The sequence below is a fragment of the Prionailurus bengalensis genome, chromosome B3, assembly GCF_016509475.1.
Source record: "Prionailurus bengalensis isolate Pbe53 chromosome B3, Fcat_Pben_1.1_paternal_pri, whole genome shotgun sequence".
NCBI classification, from domain to species: Eukaryota; Metazoa; Chordata; class Mammalia; order Carnivora; family Felidae; genus Prionailurus; species Prionailurus bengalensis.
Window position 1 is genome coordinate 123,074,433 of NC_057355.1, and position 21,282 is coordinate 123,095,714.

Genomic DNA, 21,282 nt, shown 5'->3' on the forward strand with positions numbered 1-21,282 from the left:
AGTGCCGTGCTCCGGATCCGGCAGGTTCTTCCGGGGTCGTGACCACTGGTCACAGAGGTGCTTAATCTAAAGATGGCGGCTTCAGCGGTGAGAGGCGCTATGGCGCTGCGTACTAGTGCTAGCCGGCCGGTGGCTTTCGTCAGAAAAATTCCCTGGACCGCAGCCTCGAGTGAGTGATGGAGACGTATTAGGGGCGGAAGTTTGAGGCTCAAGCGATCCTCAAAAGCACTGCTTTTGGCGGAGCGCTGGAATCAGCGTGGTAGCTGGATTAAGAGCTGTTGCTCCTGAGCAAACCAGTGAGCAGAATTTTTTTTTTTTTTTCCAATTAATTGGGGATGCGTCTTGAGCTTTTGCGGCATGTATTCAGGGTCTCCTGCCTGCGGGAGTGATTTGGTGGAACAGTTCGTTACTTGCAAACGTTAGGATGTACGATTTAGAAGGGACTGTTTTGATTGAGTATGGAGGATGGATTCAAACTGGTAAGGTTGAAGGCGGGGAGACGAACTAAAAGGCAGTTTCAGTAATTTAGTCCTAAGAAGAGGACCTGAAATAGTGTAGTGGTAGAAAAGCGGGTCAGATCCACCTATGTTAACAGAACAAAATCAGCGGCTTTTCGCGATGGTTTGAATGGGAAAGAGTACGGAATGACGGAAAAGGAAGAACAACTTCCAGGTTTTTAGCGTTGGTGAATATCGTGGTTAGGATGTGGAAGCAGCAGGTTTAAAGAAGAGGAGTTAAAGGTTAAATGTGTTGAGTTTGAGAAAAACCTGTGAGGTCTCCGTCAGCAAGTGGGCAGAGAAGATTGTGTACAGATTGAGAAGTGCCCTTTTAAACATACTGCGCAGGTTAGAATTCCACCTCGGCCATTTAATAGTTGTGCAACCCAAAGGGAGGGAATTTGGGAAAAGGGCTCACTACTGTAATTCAGTTTCATCTGTGAAATGGAGTCAGTAATAACTTTCCTCATAGGATTTTTGATTGGGTTAAAATGAGTTTATATGTAAACCGCTTAGACCTGTGCTAGATACATAAGTGCTCAATGAATGATAATCATTTTCATGATTACTGTAATTGAAGCTCAAGGGGAGAGACCTCGGCTGGAGATAGAGGGTTGGGAGTAATCAGTATCAAAATCTCTCACCAACATTGATTTTTGTCAGTTGCAGTTTTGAGAAAATGTTTTTATATTTGCCTACCAAAAATTAAAAATCCACGGTCAGTTTTATAGGTTTTCATGTATCAGGTCATCTCCCTTAAAGAAAAGAATGGAACTGGGATTACTCACCTCTTAGTTTTTGTGGTCCAGGTGTGGGTAGTGGAATGGAAAATAGATCAGTTTGTGCCTCACTTTCTCAATATGTGGCAGGTGAAGATCAAGCCAGTACAATGTCTTGCTTAGGCTCCATGAAACTGTGTAAAGGCCCAGGGATTTCATCAGCATCTTGCAGTTGCAGGTGTACAGACCATAATGGGTTGGTTTAAAACTCTTACAAAGGGTCTATGTAACATACAGCTTTGAAACATTCTCTCTCAGTTCATTCATTCATTCAGCAAATATTTAAGGAGTGTTTGTGGTGGTCATTGTTCTTGGTGCTTGCAGTTGTTTTCCCTTAACAGTTATAGGTAATTTGGGAAGAGGGTTACCTTCCAGAACTAGTTTGTTTTGGAAGTGAATGTTTTCTAGAACTTTCAATACCTGGTTTAAAACGTGTATATTTAACACTATTTTGTTTATTCTCCAGTAACATGGTCTCTGAGGTCCTGATCTTGACAACTGATTTGACCAACTGGGAGAGCTCTTCAGAAATTTAGTCCCTATGGGTTGCTGAAGCATTACTAGGCATTTATTCATTCATCAAATATTGCCCTACTGTGTATCAATTACTATTGACATAGTGGACTCAACACTCGGGAAAGTTACGGTGTTGTGGTGAGGGTGAGGAGACTTACAACAGATACAGGCAATTGTTGAAGCAGTGGGGTTTAGATGAACTAGGGGAAATAACCAGGTAATATGAAATATCAATCAGGGAAAGTACAAGCACTGTAGTTCAGAAGAGATCATGTATTTTTGATTTTTAAGATTACTATGCATCTTTGAGGACTCGGGTCAGGATAATAACATTGTTTTGTATTGGAGTAGATCCCCGATAAATTAATATTCAGTGGCTTGGATCTTGAAGGATAATTACAATTTAGGCAGGAAGAGATAGGATTACCGACATAACAAGGGGAAATAACGATAGACAAAGATGGAAATCCATGGGACACACAGAATTTCATTTGCTATACTAGAGAGTAACTATGGGCCAGCAATGGGAAATAAAGCAGGAAGGGTAAGCAGGGTCATCTCAACAAATTTTAAAGTATCAGCTTTTTAACTGAGTGTAAACTTTATGGAAGGCAAGGGCTTAAACAACACACTACGGTTAAATTGTCTTTTGTGTGACTTTCTCACAAGGATTGTTATCCATGCACCTAACACTATGATGAAGATACTCCTCTGCAGGGGATGAAGACTACAGTCAACTCAGCAACTTATCTGTGTGTGTCCCTACACACACTTTCCCCAAATCTGGTACATTGCAGCTTTATAGAAATGGTTCTTAACTTACAGTGGTTTCATTTACAATTTTTTGACTTTACAATGGTGCAATAGTGATACACATTCTGAAGAAACTCTGCTTTAAATTTTGATTTTTTTCCCTGTGCTAGTGATATGCAGTATGATACTCTTTTGTGATACTAGGCAGCAGCAGCAGCAAGATGCAGCTCCCAGTGAGCCATGTGATTACGAGGGTAAACAACTCATAGACTTACTCTGTGCCCTTAACCACCATTCTGGTTTTCATTTTCAGTAGTCAATAAATTACATAAGAAATTCAACACTTTATTATAAAATAGGTTTTGCATTAGATGGTTTTGCCTGACTATAGGCTAATGTAAGTATTCTGAGCATGTTTAAGTTGGCTAGTCTAGGGGTGCCTGGGTGGCTCAGTCAGTTAAGTGTTCGACTTTGGCTCAGGTCATGGGTTCAAGCCCCGTGCCAGGCTCTGTGCTGACAGCTCAGAGCCTGGAGCCTGCTTCAGATTCTGTGTCTCCCTCTCTCTGTTCTTCCCTGCTCATGCTCTGTCTCTCTCTCAAAAATAAAAAAATAAACATAAAAAAACTTTTTTATGATGTAGGCTAGGCTAAGCTATGCTGTTCAGTAGGTTAGGTGTATTAAATGCATTTTCAACTTGGGATATTTTCAACTTACAATAGGTTTATCAGCTGTAACCCCATCATAACTTGAAGATCTGTAGTCAGTACCATAGCTGCTTCCTAAATCTTAAGGCTTCAAGGAAATGCAAAGTAGCTCCTGTTCACAAAATGTTTGGGAACTCTAGGCCCACTTTTGGTTTCTACCTACAATCTAGGATGAAAGATACAAAATATATTAACTCCTTTTTTGTTGTTTGTTTTTAAGTAATCTCTGTGCCCACCGTGGGGCTTGAACTCACAACTCCGATTTCAAGAGTCACATGCTTTACCAACTAAGCCAGCCAGGTACCCCAAAATACATGAGCTACTTTTAACATGTTTTCTCTTCCTATACAGGTGAGCTGAGAGAACACTTTGCACAGTTTGGCCATATACGAAAGTGCATCATACCTTTTGTGAGTATTCTCTTTGAAAAAAAAAAAAGTTATCCTTTCATTCTTGATCCTCAAATTTTATCCTCGAATTCTTGAGTTTTTGTCAAAACATAACAACTTGTATGACTTTCTAATGAAGTAAAGCTGTTCATCAGAGTCTTTATGGATAAAATTATGGGTGATACTGATTAAAAAAGTAAAAAAAAAAAAAAAACACACAAAAAACTTATCCTGCACATAACAAATTACCACAAACATAAGGACTCAAAACGACAAACATATGTTATCCACAGTTTCAGCAGATCAGGAACCTGGGCATTCCCTTACTGGGCCCTCTGCTCAGGGTCTCATATAGCTGCAGGCCAGGTGTCAGCTGGGGCTTTGGTCTCATCAGAGGCTCAACTGGGAAAGACTGATGTCCAAGATCCCTCAGGTTGTTGGCAGAATTCATTTTTGAACTGTAGGACTGAGGTATCTACCTTTTTGCTGGCTTTCAGCTTGTAAGGACTACCTGCAGTTCCTTGTTACCTGGGAGGTCTGTAGGCTCTCCCAACATGGCAGCTTACTTCTTCAAAGTCAGCAGAGGAGTTTCTCTGTCTAGTCTGTTAAGTTTGTCTTAGAACATAGTCATGGGAGTGGCATCCCATCATTTTTGCCATATTCTTTTGGTTAGAAGCATGTCACAGGTCCCACACACCCTCAAGGGGAAGGGGTTATACAGAGGGTAACTTGGTGGGACATGTGTAGATCACAGGGCCATCTTTGAATTCTGCCCACTCCAGTATTATAGTAAGGACTTGATACTAAAGGATGATTTTATCTGAAAATTAATTGGTGGAGGGGCACCTGGGTGGCTCAGTCGGTTAAAGTGTCTGACTTTGGCCCAGGTCATGATCTCATGGTTAATAGGTTTGAGCCTTATGTCGGGCTCTCTGCTGACAGCTGAGTCCGGAGCCTGCTTCCAATTCTGTGTCATCCTCTCTCTCTGCCCCTCTCCTGCTCATGCTCTCAAAAATAAATAAACATTTAAAAAAAATCTTTTTTCAACTGGTAGAGAATATCTGTTTTAATCTTTATCCTTATTAAGTTGAATGCCTTTTTTCTTTTAGTATTTTTATATTTGTTATATTTCCTTTAAAAATTTTAATGTTTATTTTTTTTTATAATTTTTTTTTCAACGTTTTTTATTTATTTTTGGGACAGAGAGAGACAGAGCATGAATGGGGGAGGGGCAGAGAGAGAGGGAGACACAGAATCGGAAACAGGCTCCAGGCTCTGAGCCATCAGCCCAGAGCCTGACGCGGGGCTCGAACTCACGGACCGCGAGATTGTGACCTGGCTGAAGTTGGACGCTTAACTGACTGCGCCACCCAGGTGCCCCTTAATGTTTATTTTTGAAAGAGAGAGAGAGCACACGCAGAGGAGGGACAGAGAGGTAGACACAGAATCTGAAGCGGGCTCCAGGCTCTGAGCTGTTAGCACAGAGCCTGACATGGAGCTTGAACTCACGAACTATGAGATCATGACCTGAGCCGAAGTCAGATGCTCCCTGAACTGAGCCACCCAGGCACCCCTCCTTTGCTTTCTAAGGAAGGTTTAGAAATCAGTTTATCAATTTGTTTTGCTTTATTCTGGGCTGTATTTTTCTGTGGGCTTTCTAGAATTACTGGATTTTTGATGGTGTAATGTGAGTACACACAAAGTTTACAGGTGCTTCACTAAAACTGCCCCTTTTTTCCTGACACTGAGAAGACTATGGTAAAATATCAACTTAAAGAAATTTAAATTCTTAACTCTTCATGTTTGTTGCTTTCCAAGGATCTAATAGATTACTCCTATCTAGTGCTAGTGAGGGTGTAGGGAAGCTGGCACTGAAATTGCTCAGAAGTTTACTTCATTTCTGAAGGGTAGTTTGGTAAAATCAAAATCCAGAATTTGTATTTGCTTTGATCTAGCAATTCCATTTTTAGGCATTTATTCTGCAGAAATGGTGTGGTTAAGAATGCTCAAAGCAACATTGTTCACTAATATAACTGGAAAGGGGCGCCTGGGTACTCAGTTGGTTAAGCGTCTGACTCCTGATTTCGGCTCAGGTCATGATCCCAGAGTTCTGAGATCGAGTATTGCATTGGGCTACGTGATGAGCATGGAGCCTGCTTAAGATTCTCTGTCTCTCCCTCTGCCCCTCTCGCCTGCTCCCACTTTCTCTCTTTAAACTAAATAAAAAAAATAGTAATATTACCAGAAAGAACCTAAATGTTTGTCAATGGGATTAAATAGTCATTGGTACAATGGAGTTTTTTATACAGTTGATTAAAAGAATGAGGCACATGTATTACTGACATGAAAATGTTTCTATAAGCTTAAAAACTACAATTTTACAAAGAGTATGAAACTTGTGTTTTTTGAGGAGCATTAAAAAATTTTATCCAAAAATAGTAACACATTTTTCTTGGTTCCCATTTCCCTCTTAGAAGTATAAATAAAATAATTTAGGACCTGGAGTTAACAGGTTTAGATTTAAACAGAAGAAAATTTTGATTCTTGGTAAAACTAAATAAAATGTAACAGGAAAAAAGTTTCTGGTAAACAATTCATGTACTCAAGTTAGAAATCCAGGTTCCTATCTTAGATACACAGTACTTAAGTTTTACACAAACACAAAACATTTTTTTCAAATGTTTATTTATTTAGAGAGAGAGAGAGAGAGTGTGAGGAGGGGAAGGGCAGAGAGAGGTGAGAGAGAATCCCAAGCAGGCTCCACGTTCAGCGTGCAGTCTCACGACCGGGAGATCATGACCTGAGCTGAAATCAAGAGCTGGACACTTAACTGACTAAACCACCCAGGCTTCCCCACACACAAAATTTGTAAAGCTTTTACAGCAATGGTCATAAGGAGGTAGAGGAGAAATTGTATTTTTCTGAGGTAAGGAGTGAATCACTGGGACATTACCAGAAACTTCCTGCAGTCTAGGTTTATACTTAAAAAGTTACCTTTTAGGAGTGCCCGGGTGGTTCAGTCAGTTGAGCCTAAGATTCTTGATTTTAGCTCAGGTCACGATCCTAGGGTCGTGGGACTGAGCCCTATGCTTTGTGCTGAGCATGGAACCTGCTTAAGATTCTGTATCTCCCTCCATCTGCCCCCCTCTCCCACTATTTCTCTCTCTCTCAAAAAAAGTCACCTTTTAAATATGGGGGCAATTTCTAAGAATTTGGTTTGGGGGTGGTGTGGAGCACAACATAACTTTGTAACAAGATTGATGATGATGATGATGTACAGAGTGAATAGACATCTTTGTATCTGTTCTTTTTATTTGGGTGGGGAGGGGCAGAGGGAGAGAGAGAGAATCTTAAGCGGGCTCCATGACCAGCACAGAGCCCAAAGGCAGGCTTGATCTCACAACCTTGAGGTCATACTTGAGCCAAAATCAAGAGTTGGATGCTTAACCGACTGAGCCACCCAGGCACCCCTCGTCTTTAAATAGCAGGGTGCTTCGAAGCACACCAGAATCTTTTCCACACGTGCTGATGTATAGGTTAGATGATAAGCACTTTTGTCCTATGCACAAAGGGAAGCACCTTGAAGTCTGGAGCTAGGTAGATAAGGGTAATACTGTATATATTTTTTCTTTTTTCCTATTTTTCATCAGGAATAGGGAGTATGTGATTATAATGGTAGTAGTGGTGATGAGAGTAATTGGTCTCCAAAATTACCAGAAATGCACCTAGATTTTGAAGCTTAATTTTTTAGTTTCTAGAAATGAAGAAGTTACGAGTACTCTATTTATGTGATTAAAATTTCCCTTATTTTAGTGTGGTTTGTATCTTGAATGACAAAGAAACTTTACTACCTATATGTTACTTCTCTAGTGGCATCAGAAAAGCAGAATGTTAAGATTAACACGGCGGTTAAGCCTTTGGTAACTAAGTTTTTCAACATCTTTAAATTTTTTTTTTTTTTTTAACGTTTATTTATTTTTGAGACAGAGAGAGACAGAGCATGAACAGGGGAGGGGCAGAGAGAGAGGGAGACACAGAATCAGAAACAGGCTCCAGGCTCTGAGCCATCAGCCCAGAGCCCGATGCGGGGCTCGAACTCACGACTGCGAGATCGTGACCTGGCTGAAGTCGGACGCTTAACCGACTGCGCCACCCAGGCGCCCCATTCAACATCTTTAATAATGTCTGTTATGCCGTTTTGGCAGATGAACAGTTGGTAGTTTGTTTTGGAACTCATGGAAACGTTTTTCAAGTTCATGATTAATCTCTTCCTAAATTTTGAATTTTTAGGACAAAGAGACTGGGTTTCACAGAGGTATGGGTTGGATTCAGTTTTCTTCAGAAGAAGAACTTCAGAATGCACTACAGCAAGAAAACCATATTATTGATGGAGTAAAGGTAAATATTTTTCTGTATAATGTTGTGAGCTTTCTATATATCAGTCAGTAGGTCAAAAGTATGGAATGACAAGGTCTTTGGGAGATTTGTAACTAAAGTTTCCTTAATATTGGTTAAAGGATGGTGGTGGTGGGAGAGTGCCAGTTCTAAAATGTCTGGGGAGGGTAGTACAGGAAGACCCTTTAATGGTTAGCAAGGTGTATCTAACATAGAGCAGTGGGAACTTACTTACAAGGTAGGGAGACTGTTGTTGAAATCCTGGCTTTTCCACTTACCATGCAACCTTGGGTCAAACCGATTTAGTTTTAAGAGCAGGGAACAAATAACATCCTCTTGACTTCTAGCTGCTGACTCCATAATAAAAAGGCAGTCTTAAAGTGGCAGTTTTCAGTCAGTTGTAATGTTTTTGCAGATAGTGTCTTTCCTTACAATGCTTATTTGATTTTTCTCAGCTCCACATTCAAGCTCAAAGACCAAAAAATTTGCAAGGGGATCAAACATCTGATGAAGAAAAAGATTTTTGAGACTGTTACTACCTATTAAATAAAGTAAACAAAATTGAAAATTTTGCCTAAATGTTTTTATTTGAAACAAGTAGTTGCACCAAGCAAGAGCTTGCTTTCCCCACTCCAAATGAAAACCGAGCTCAGGAGGGGCAGGCGTCATTTGGCAGGACAGTTCTAGTATGTGAACATCCTTCTACTCACTGTGATTGGGGCAACTGTATTCATCAGCAGTCCTTCTTACACAAAATATTATCCCCAAAGTACTAACGTCACACAAAAGGAAGTGGTCTTAATTTCATGTGTGGAGCAGTATGTTCTATAAATGCCAAAAGGTAGGAGAAACACAAACACAACCCACTCTTTAAAAAAAACTAAATAGTTCAAAGAATTTTCCACCACCCCCCCCCCTTACTCCCGTAATAAAAAGTAGTGCTGGGGTCTGACACCCAGATTTGGTTTTTATCCTGGCCATTTACAAAGTGTTTCCCCATCTGACTTGCATCATTAGGGTTATGGACAAAAGTTCATTCACTTTGAAGAACGCTGTATCTACTCCTTCCTCCTCTTCTTGCCTTCATGCTCATGTTCCTTGGGGCGGCTGCTGTCTGAGGGTCTTTTAGAGCCACCGTGCTGTTTGGCTTCTTCCAAAAACTTGTCTAAACCAAAAGGATCTTCCTCAAACTGAACTGGTCCTTCTCGGCCTCTCTGCCTACGGTCTGAACCAGAAAACTCCTTATCGGGAACAAATCTAGGGAAAAAGAAAAAGGACTATGAACCACTTTGTTTTCACTAGTGCAAACAGTGAGACTGAGCTGTCTGCCTTGGTACCTGTTGGTCTTTATTCTGGCTTCTAGGTCATCACCATACATGTCCTTGTCCAGGTTTTTACTGGGCCTGTAAATATTCTGGGCCATATCTTTACCACCTCTCCAGGCTTGATCATAAACATTGTAAATTTCATCTTCTCCACCTGCAAAACCACTGTCCATACCCTGTGGAACAAGGACATTAAAAGTTCACATTTTCAGCAATCTGAACTGCAAATTAAAATGATCTTCATTAAAAAAGGTCCGTAAATTTTCATTCTTACCACCTTTGGTCCTTAGATTAAATACAGTGCTAATTAACAAGTCTGACTACTTTAGTGAAGTAGTCATTAAAATTGGGGGATAGTAGTATAAACAGGTACTTGACAATTTCAGTTTTACAGACAATGGCAAAAAGATGAAAGAATTGTCAAGTACCATTTACCTGATGTCACTCACTGATTTATTTATCATGTAACTTCTATGCCCAACATGGGGCTTAAACTCACATCCCTGACGTCAAGAGTTGCATGCTGTATAGGCAGGCATCCCTGTATGATTTCATTTAGAATAGGGGCATCTGGGTGGCTCAGTTGCTTAAGTGTCCAACTTTGGCTGAGGTCATGATCTTGCGGTTTGTGGGTTCAAGCCCCACATTGGGCTCTGTGCTGACAGCTTGGAGCCTGGAGCCTGCTTTGGATTCTGTGTCTCCCTGTCTCTCTGCCCCTCTCCCATTTTCACTCTGTCTCTCTCTCAAAAATAAATAAACGTAAAAAAAATTGTTTAGAATAAATGTCACACCCCTTAACTCCCTGAGAACATCACGTCTGCCTGCCTGCCTGCCTGTCTCTATGTATCTATCTATGTATCTATCTATGTATCTATCTATGTATCTATCTATATCTATCTATCTATCTATCTATCTATCTATCTATCTATCTATCTATCTATCTATCTAAGAGAGAGAGAACATGTGCTGGGGAGGGGATAGAGGGTGAGAGCAAGAATCTTAAGCAGGCTCCCATGACCCTAGGATCGTAACCTGAGCTGAAATCAAGATGCTCAACTGAGTCACCCAGGCACTCCAAGAACAATCACTATTATAGCAAGAGAAAATAAGGCTCTTAATGAAAATCCTAAGACAACAAGGAACTTGCTTCATATATTTGAATGGTTCCTTAATACGGGATGTCCTTTGTTAGGAAAATTTTTATTACAACTTTGAAATAATTTAAGCTTAAGCTTGTAAGAGGTGACAGTCATAAATATTTACTTACATGAAATTTTCATGCCTAACCCCTTTGCTCAGCCTGGTAAATTACCAAAGCATAGTGTTTAAGAACATAAACTTTGAAATCAAGACAGCCCATGTTTTAATCTTCTATCAGTTTCTAGCTAAACCTGTATGTGTCTCAAACATACAGAGGTTGTAACAAATAGTATGAAGTCATAGGGTTTTTTTAAAGGATTGAAATAATACAAGTAAAAGAACAATGCCAGGAATGTAAAAAAGTACCTAATAAATTATTAAACTAAAAGAACTTACTCAGATGCTACCTTCAAATCTCCCTGAAGCCTCGGAGTCAATAAACTTTTCTGTTCCATATCCCAGTAGAACTTTATTTCTATGTCTATATTTTTATTATAGCCTGCCTTGTCCTTATTTATATACATATATGTCTTTTCCAGTAGACTTGAAGGTTCCTTGAGGGCAAAGCACATCTATCTTTGATCTAAAGGTCTTATGCCTGTAAATAATCAATGTTGGGTAGATTAAAACATAAAGATACTTCTTCAGTCCTAATGTGTCCTAGCTAGTTAATAACAATAGCTTCTAGGAATCAGATTTCCTGATAGCTAGTTTAGCACTTAAATTTAGTTTTTTAGCTTCATCTTTTATATCAGTTTTTTTTTAATGTTTATTTATTTTTGAGACAGAGAGAGACAGAGCATGAACGGGGGAGGGGCAGAGAGAGAGGGAGACACAGAATCGGAAGCAGGCTCCAGGCTCTGAGCCATCAGCACAGAGCCCGATGCGGGGCTTGAACTCACGGACCGCGAGATCGTGACCTGAGCTGAAGTGGGACGCTTAACCGACTGAGCCACCCAGGCGCCCCTAGCTTCATCTTTTAAAGATCTCAAGTTTATGTAATTCTACAGCATTAAAAAGTTGTTTGTTTGTTTTTTTTTTCAAAGATCAACAAAAAACCAAAAGAGATAGTTTTGTAGGACACTGGGTCTATTTTAGAAATAAAAGACCAATATATTAGGTTTTTTTAAAATCACCTAATTTCTTTCATTTTCTACTAGTGTCTTACATTTTAGCCAACTGTAAGAGGGCAAAATCAGAGTTGTTTCATCTTACTTGCATCAAAGATCAAATAAGATAAAGCAGCTAAGTTATAACACATAACTTGTAATATTTTTCTCTCATTATGCCAGCATACCTTACTTAGATTGATCCAAATCTATGATACGTTAATTTTCTTTTCCCTGAGAACTATATTCATATCAACACTTAAGACATGCTATTTCTAAATTCCTTGTACCTTGGACTGGTTGAAGAGCCTTTGGTCATACTGAACTTCATTGGACGTCCGAGGATTGGGTACACCAAGAGCAATGACTTCGCTGATATCTCGATTTTCATTTCTCTGCAGTTTTGACCTGTTTTGAAATATAATGTTGCTAACTGAAAACTCTTCACAGACAAGCTGAATTTCAATTTCAGCCTAACCAATCTCAGAAGCAAAGTTAATGAATACATCCTGTTCAGATCTTGTGAACATATATTCCCTGATAATGCATAATTGGGCTGGCAGTCCTTACAGCACTTCAGAGATGTGATTATTAGAAGAGGTGGGGTTTTACAATCAGGCCTTTCTGTTCAACGAAAAGAACTGTCAAGAGACTCACTCTAGACATGAAGTGTTTAATACAAGAAATCACCTTACAAAAAAAAAAAAAAAAAAAAGGAAGAAAAAAAAGAAAAGAAATCACCTAACAGAGCATGCTGAGATAGAAAATTGCTAGTCTATATTTGCTATTATGCGAGGGTTGGGGGGGGGGTGACTGGATGCAAATTAGATGTATCATATGAATCACTGTCAGTAAGCCAGAATCAGTTCTTTACCTGAACCACATTTAATAATTTTATCCTATAGGAATTTTGAGAAAAACATATCAATGACTGGATTACTCAGTATGATTTTCAATATTCAGATTATCTTAATTCCCCTGCTGTTTCAGTATGTATGCAATCTATATCATAATGAAACCATGGTAACTGTCATCACTTATTTTACCAGAAACTCAGGTCTGTCAATCTATTTTTTTTGAGAGAGCGCTACTGTTTTTGAGAGAGAGACAGTGGAAGCCGGGGAAGGGCAGAGAGAGGGAGACACAGAATTCAAAGCAGGCTCTAGGCTCTGAGCTATCAGCACAGAGACTGAAGCTGGGCTTGAACTCATGAACCATGAGATCATGACCTGAGCCGAAGCTGGATGCTTAACCAACTGAGCCACCCAGGTGGCCTGAAACTCAAGTCTTAAAATGATTTCTATAGACAACCTAATTTTCACCCAGTCATAAGTTTACAGTCTTTCTACATTATCAATTCTCATAACCACTTTACTGTTTTTAAGGGCCCAATTTATCTACAGAGCCATTTTAATTTTTTACAGCTTAGGAATTTCAGAGCAAGAGTATCATTAATTGTGCACTTTCACATTTCATTCCACTCTCTTCTACACCGCTATTATCCACAATTTGAAATTCAGATTTTCTGCTTCTCCAGGGCTCCACTTACCCAGGGAGATGAGCTATGCCATTAAATAACAAAGACCACCACCAGCAGGAATCTTCTTTTTAATGTTTAGTACATGACTTGAAAAAAAAATGGATTTTATCAATAGCTCACAAAATGATGAGAGTGTGGAAAACTGCTCATATGGAAAGACAATGTTTCATAGTTGTATTTAACCCTCACTCAGAATTCAGGCCTCAGCCTTTGGTGAACCATAAACTTTACCAATCCCTACTTTAGCCCAAGTCCCCATGCAAGTATTTTGTTTGTTTCACGCAGGTCTATACTTATTAACAGTGCTCTGGTCCATTTTCCCAAGTAATTTTACATGGTAGCTCTGTCTTTGAATTTTAATAGAACTGCTCATGAGAAGAGGCTGATTTTCACTTCTCACAAAATCTGCTCTTATCTGCCACTGTACTCGGGACGGTCCTCTGCATGTAGGAGTATCTCAATGAAAGCACAGAAGCTTTGGGGCGCCTGGGTGCCTCAGTTCGTTGAGCATCCGACTCTGACTTAGGCTTCGGTCATGATCTCACGGTACATGAGACTGAGCCTCACATCAAGCTCTGTGCTGACAGCAAGGAGCCTGGTTGGGATTCTCTCTCTTCCCCCCCCCCGCCCCCTCCCCAACTCACGCATGTGTGCGCGCGCTCTCTCAAAATAAACATTAAAAAAATAATTTTTTTAAAAGTACAGAAGCTTATTCTCTGCCTGGAGGAATAGGCACATAATGTTGGTCTCACCATTTAAAATAGGAAAAGAACAGACCAGAACAGTCCTATCTACTACTTTCACAAAGATGATCTGAACTCCCTTTTCTATATCCCTCTGTCATTCGCAATTCTAGCTTATTCTATACATCTACAGGGTGATAAGAAAGGATTACTTCCAGGGACAGTCAATTCTTCTTCTAAGAAAAAGTAAATAGTTTGGTGTGAGAAAATAGTGCTGATCTAGTAAGTTATCAAACTAAAAAGGAAAGGCAGAGAAGCAAAACTGGGCCCAGTGGACTAAACCTTCTCTCTAAAAGGTTCAGAAAAGCCACTCCTCATAATTCGTATTTACCTCAAATAGCACCTACCTCTTATCAGGAGCTGCCCTGGAAAGATTCCGGTCGTGCTGTCTTTCTTTTCGCCTATCATGCCGGATTTCATCCCTCTCACGTGCCTCCCCATCCTCTGTGTGAACAGAGTTGAAAATTACTTCACCACTATGTTACCCATTAATATCTGGAACCAGAGAATATTCTTTAACCTACGACAGAAAATTCCATGAATTTCTTTATAGTCACATTCAACCCTTTTAACTTACTTGCAATTAATTTAAATCCAACAGTATTGATCTAATTTTTTAAAGTTTATTTACTTATATGCGGGGGGGGGGGCAGAGAGAGAGGGTGAGAGACAATCTCAGACAGGCTCCATGCTCAGCGCAGAGCCTGACTTGGGGCTCAATTCCCGAATGTGAGATCATGACCTGAGCTGAAATCAAGAGTCGGCTGCCTAATTGATTGAGCCACCCAGGCGCCCCAGTTTCATTTTTGAATGTGAATTCCATAATTATGCATGCAGCTGCAGTGTTTACAGGTAAAGTATACTGATGATGTCTTTAACTTGAAATGCATCAAAGTTGTAAGGTGAACTGACGGTGGATACAGATGGGTAGACAGGTAATAAAGCAAATTTAGCAATGTTAATTGTGAAAAAAAAAAGTTAACTGTAGAATCTAGGTGGTGGAGATATGGTTGTTCATTGTATAATTCTTTCAACTTTTCTGTGTGTGTGTTTTTTTTAAGTTTATGTACTTATTTTGAGGGAGAGAGAGCACGTGTGCGCACATGATCACGTGAAAGGGGCAGAGACAGAATCCCAGGCAGGCTCCACATTGCCAGCACAGAGCCTGATGTGGGGCTTGAACCCACAAAATTCGAGATCATGACCTGAGCTGAAACCAAGAGTTGAATGCTTTACCGACTGACCCTTGATTTCAGCTCAGGTCATGACCCGAGGGTCATGGGTCTGAGCCCCACGTTGGGCTCCCCTTGAGCACGGAGACTGCTTAAGATTCTCTCTCTACCCTGCCTCTGTACCTCTCCCCTGCTCGCTCTCTAAAAAAATAAAAAATAAAAAAAAAATTAAAATTGTCATATTAAAATTTCAGGAAAAAAAATTATGTGTAAATGTACCCTTGTATTTTCAAAGACTGGCTGAATAAAGAATCTTTTGCTTGTGGTCCACCACAGCTGGCTGCATCTTGATCTCTACCTATGGTGTTTATGTCTATCTTCACCTTCTCTTCTCTCTCCAGTCTGAAGGGACACAGTGTGAGCATGTGCTTTGGTGGAGCCAGCCTGTCTGGATTCACATCCTGTTCCTATGACAGGTTAGCAATATGACCCTGTGCAGGTTACTCTACCACTCTGAGCTTTAGTCTCCTCTGTAAAACAGTGACAGTCCTACAACCACTGCCTGGGGTCGCTGGAGGGAGTATATAAGGCAGTACATGTAAAGTGTTCAGAGTAGTGTCTGCCATAATAAGCACTCAATAAACGTTAGTTATTAGTATCTGGCAACACATTTGTCAAAATTTTAACTAATTCTTCAAAAATCATTCTGTGCCTTCTTATCCTCACCAGTGTAGAGAACTTAGATACAGGGAAAATCTTCTAATTACCTTCCGTGGCTAAGTATATGTACAACAAGCAGGTTTTTATAACTTGCCTTATTAAGTCATTCATATATGATTCAAGGGTATTCAAGGGAACTACTTATAATCCTAGTTCTTTCTCTACAGCTGAACTCTGGACTCCTATATCCAACTGCCTGCCTGACACCTCTATCTTAAACTTAACGTGTCTACAACTAAACTCCTAATCTTTCCCTCCCAAACCTCTTCCCCTGCAGTCTTCCTAATATTAGTAAATGGAAACTCAATCCCTCCCAACTGCTCATGAAGTTCTGGAAATAATCCCTGACTCTTCTTCTCTCATACCTCTACGTAACACATAAGCAAATTTTGATGGCTCTCCCTTCAAAACACATCTGTATCCGACCATGTTTTCCCTACCTCTCGTTATCTCTCATCTGGATTACTGCAACAGCCCTCCAAATGGTTTCCCTGCTCCTCCACATGCCCATTCCACAGCCTGCTCATATATGGCATATTGTGCTGCTTTGCTCAAACCCTTCAAATGCTTCCCTTGTTATTTGAAGTAAAAGCCATGTCCCTAAAATGGCTAAAAGGCCACCCATGATCTGGCCATTAGTCTTCGTATTTACATTAACTACTCTGACACCTCATCTACTACTCAGCGTGCTCCAGTCCAGCTACACTAGCCTCCCTGCTTTTCTTTAACACACCCAGTATACTCCCAAATCAGGGCCTTTGCACTTGCTGTTCCTTCTGTCTGGGATGCTTTTCCGCAGAGTAAGACTCACTTCCTTACTTCCTTCAAGTTTTTGTGCTAATGTTATCATCTAAGAAGTCAGGTCCATTCTGACTATCCTTTCCTTCTGGTACTTTTATCCTCCTTGCCTGTTTTATTTTTCTCCATAGAGATTATTATTATGCTATTGTTATTATCTAGTAATGATAATTAACTTTTTTTGGTCTGTTTACATTCACTGCTATACTCTCAATTTAACTGAAAACCTTGTGTCTAGAAGAGAACCCTGCATATAGTAGATGCTCAATATGCATTGAAGGAATGAATAATTGTACTAGTCTAGGATTGATTATTTGAAAAAAATTTTTTTTTAATATTTATTCACCTTTGAGAGACAGAGCACAAGTGGGGAAGGGGCAAAGAGAGAGGGAGACATAGAACCTGAAGCAGTCTCCAGGCTCTGAGCTGTCAGTGCAGAGCCTAATGTGATGCTCAAACCCACGAACTGTGAGATCGTGACCTGAGCCGATGTCTGACACTTAACCGACTGAGCTACCCCGTCATTATTTCATTTTTTCAAAAATTAATGTTTATTTTTGAGAGAGACAGAGCACAAATAGGGAAGGGGCAAAGAGAGAGGGAGACACAGAATCTGAAGCAGGCTCCAGGCTCTGAGCTGTCAGCACAGAGCCCGATGTGGGGCTCGAACTCATGAATCATGAGATCATGACCTGAGTTGAAGAGCTGAAGTCAGACATTTAACTGAGCCACCAAGGTGCCCTTAGAAACTTTCTTTTTTTAAAATATTTACTTATTTAGAGAAAGAGAGAAAAAGCACGGATGTGTGAACTGGGGGAGGAGCAGAGAGAAGGAGAGAGAGAATCCCAAGCAGGCTCCATGCTGTCATTATGGTGCCCAATGTAGCGCTCGATCTCATGAACCGTGAAATCATGACCTGAGCAGAAATCAAGAATCAGAGGCTCAACCAACTGAACTACCCAGGTGCCCTGAAAGAAGAAATCTTAAGCAGGCTCCACATTCAGCACAGGGCCTGACATGGGGCTCAATCCCATCACCCTGGGATCATGACCTGACCACTCCATAATATGCAATTTTAAATGATTTTTAATTTAATTTAAAAATGTCCAGTGTAGGAGCACCTGGGTGGCTCAGTTGGCTAAGTGTCCAACTTCAGCTCAGGTCATGATCTCACGGTTTGTGGGTTCCAGCCCCGCATCAAGTTCTGCAGAGCCTGCTTGGGGTTGTCTCCCTGTCTTGCTCTCTGCCCCTCCTCCACTTATGTGCACGTGCACGCTCTGTCTCAAAATAAATAAACAAACTTAAAAAAAAAAAGTCCAAGCGTGCCTGGGTGGCTCAGCTGGTTAAGCATCCAACTTCAGCTCAGATCATGATCTCACAGTTCGTGAGTTTGAGCCCTGCGTCGGGCTCTGTGCCGACAGCTCAGGGCCTGGAGCCTGTTTCGGATTCTGTGTCTACCTCCCTCTGCCCTCCCCAGCTCGTGCTCTTTCTCTCTCAAAGATAAAACATTAAAAAAAAAAAAATTCCAATGTAGTCTCATACTACATTGAAGGCCCATCTTCAAATATATATTCTTTATTTTCTACTGCTACAGCTCAGTAAAGCAGAAGTTATTGTTTCATTTCTATATTATTTCTGAAATGTCTACATTTTTATAGGTGTGTACTAGTTTTCTATGCAGTAAAAACAATGGCGAGTCTCTAAATGTTCACAATGTAAATTCAACTCAGTAAAGAGAATGTCATACCTTTTTCCACATGGGTTTTGATCCCAGCTCTTCTCTCCCTGGCTTTCTGGGCCATTTCTCTAAGTTTCTCTTCATGTTTCTCCTTTTCTTTCTGAGCCATCTTTCTCTCTACTTGCGCACGCATTTCTACAGCTTCACGAGCCTGTTAGTAAAGTCAGATGTTAAATAATACACAATTGGAGGGTAAGTCACAGCTATCATCCAAAACCCTGACTGAAGTCTGGCTTCAAAGAGCAGTTATAAGAATTTAGATTTGTTATTACCAATTAAAACAAAGATTCTTGTCCACTAAAACAAAGCTTGCCTAAAAGACACTGCGAACTTAGATTTTTCACTCTGGAAAATGTTTTAGTGGTTCAAATGATAACGACCCCAATAAATCTTGTAAGTCGCTGTTTCACTAATGCTTTCTCAGAAACAACCCAAAAACTACGTTAAACCAGGTTCCAATTAAGCAATTTTCAGTATTAGTAACATAGCAGAAACTGGTAATGTGTTCAAAATCAATCAAGACAATTCAAGATAAAGCCTTAGCAGGAGATGATTTTTTAGAAAGGTGCTTGCTGTGATGTAGGATGTATACTTATCTATGTTTTAAACATGTGCCATGAGGTATGTGAACTTCCAGGTCACATATTAATAATATTAATGCCATAATACTAATAGACAATTGCTATTATGACTACCATTTTCTACAGCATTTAATTCATCAGGATGTTTATTTGCCCTTCCTTGCTGACCTTTTGGGAGACATCTATATTTAAAACAGAAAAAATTATTAAAAGAAAAAAAGAAAGAAAAACATTGTAAAACCTAAAAATAGCAGTCGACAATGTCTTTAAAAATGAGATGAGCCTAGTGAACCACCATTCTGGAGTGTTCTGAGGAGGCTGGCTGGCCAGCAATGGAGTCTATGTACAAGTCTACAAAGGCTGAGACCAGGCGCAGAGCTGCAAATAGCACCTGCCATGTCTGGCGTCCATGCTACAGGTGACTGTCTCTCTAGGTACCCAGTACTGTACCTAAAACAGCAGTATCTTGTGTTAATCAAACCATCACGTTGTAGGACTTAAAATTTACAGTGACGAGTCAGTTATTTCTCAATAAAACTGGAACAAACAAACAGTATCTTAGGTAACCAAAAATGGATTTACAAATGATCAAGAGCATTACACCCATTAATTATGACAGACCAACCTTCCGATCAGCAATATAGAGGGCTTCAGCCAGCTTGGCAAAGTTCTCATTGATGTGAACTGTCTGCAGGCCTCTTCCATCAGCAGCCAGACGCTTGTCTAATGGAATTGTATAACCCTGTGCGAAAGCAGGCAGGAATCAACCAGTCATAAAAAAGTGGTAACAGATTCTTTAAAGTTAGATTTAAATATGTCCATTTTGACAACCACTGAGCTGAAGTTCTTGTTCTTACATCTTTCTTCCCAATTGTGAAACAGCAGCAGAGGCTCACACTGAGAGTTTCGTGTAAAGTCTTAACTGAAAGCACTTCATGTCTGCGGTCTTATTTAACCTTCACAGTGACTCTGTAAGGCTGGTAACGCTGTTGTTTCCATTTCACAGCTGATGATGCTGAGGTAGGGAGCTTAGGTAATGTCCCCAAGGTCACACAGTTAATAAACAGATGAGCTAAAATTTAAACTTGGACAGTAGGATACCAGAGCCCAAGATCAGGGCAAAAAGATTCTCATGTTAATAATTATGAGTTAGGGTAAAAGGAAATCACTATCATATATCTAAACAGTTGTTCCTCAAGTAATAGACCAATCATACAAAAGTGGAACAAATCATTAACATCAGAGTATACATAGGTAGTTCAACGTGTTGTACTGTTTTAATGACTTGTCAGATTCTTGGAATACTGTAAGTTTTAGTAAATGGAAAAAAGATATTTTGACAAATTAAGATTCTGTGTTCTGAATTTTGCATCCTATTTTCAGTAACTCAAGGAGTATACTTGAACACCATGGGCATTTCAGGCTTAGCTTTATTCTTCCAGATTTATGATTAGATTCCTAAATGTTAACTCTTGTCCATGGTCTTTACTCCTAATACACCAAAGTACACCCTTTTGTTTTAGGATGAGTACATAACTTCCTTTAAGAAATAATTTAGGAGCACCTGGGTGGCTCAGTCTGTTAAGCGTCCTACTTTGGCTCAGGTCATGATCTCATAGTCTGTGAGTTTAAGCCCCATGTCAGGCTCTGTGCTGAAGCTCAGAGCCTGGAGCCTGCTTCAGATTCTGTGTCTCCCACTTTCTCTGCCCCTCCCCCACTCACTCGCTCACGCTCTCTCAAAATAAAGACACACAAAAAATTTAATAAAAAAATAAAAAATAAATTTAAAAAAGTAGTTCTATTTAATCTACAAATTAAAGTGGCCTTCATCACCCATCAAAAATAGAATTATAAAGCGTGATTTGGGGGAAAAGGGGAAATAGTGATCAGAGAATTTATTTCACATTATTGTACAGATTATTCATGACTCCTGCAAGCTTTGGTGCTTAGAGATGTACAGGATTTAAAAAGCTTATGCATATATTCTTATAAACAGAAAAAAAATGTTTGAAACTTAAAGCACTGCATATATCCAAACAATTACTCTTTTTTGTCATATTATTAAACTGATTTCTTTCAGAAATAATTTTAGATATCAATTCCAGTTTTCTAAAGAAGACTATCATTCATTGATATGTCACTTTAATTTACCTATTTCTTTTCTATAAGCTTCTGATACCTACAATTCACTAAAAGAATCTACATAGTATTCATGTGACTGGCATACTATATTTCTATTACATTACAAAAAAAAAAGTCACAAAAATTGGGTGTTCCTTTTTGAAAACATTCAGCTAAGTGAGATGGTGAGGATTTAATGAAAGTTTTTCAGGCTGAACATCTTTCCTGGGTGTTTTCCAGTAGGTTCTAAAAGTAGGAGACT

The 21,282-nt window shown here is 39.8% G+C and overlaps 2 protein-coding genes across 2 annotated transcripts in view; one reads left to right on the top strand and one right to left on the bottom strand.

Annotated features, from left to right (window-relative positions):
• The first annotated feature begins 40 nt into the window (after positions 1-40).
• LOC122469392 (SRA stem-loop interacting RNA binding protein) lies at positions 41-8,601 on the top strand. The gene is made up of 4 exons (XM_043556735.1): positions 41-169; positions 3,601-3,659; positions 7,929-8,036; positions 8,489-8,601. Exons 1-4 carry the CDS (start codon positions 73-75, stop codon positions 8,558-8,560), a joined length of 336 nt encoding a protein of 111 aa, XP_043412670.1. The 5' UTR covers positions 41-72; the 3' UTR covers positions 8,561-8,601.
• SNW1 (SNW domain containing 1) overlaps positions 8,595-21,282 on the bottom strand; it is a 32,627-nt gene continuing 19,939 nt past the window's right edge. Inside the window, exons 9-14 of the mRNA XM_043556732.1 lie at positions 19,525-19,641; positions 18,328-18,469; positions 14,238-14,334; positions 11,898-12,015; positions 9,371-9,534; positions 8,595-9,290 (exon numbers count right to left, since the gene is read on the bottom strand). Of these exons, the coding sequence (XP_043412667.1) occupies positions 9,092-9,290; positions 9,371-9,534; positions 11,898-12,015; positions 14,238-14,334; positions 18,328-18,469; positions 19,525-19,641 (837 nt within the window). The 3' untranslated portion in view covers positions 8,595-9,091. The remainder of the gene's footprint in view (positions 9,291-9,370; positions 9,535-11,897; positions 12,016-14,237; positions 14,335-18,327; positions 18,470-19,524; positions 19,642-21,282) is intronic.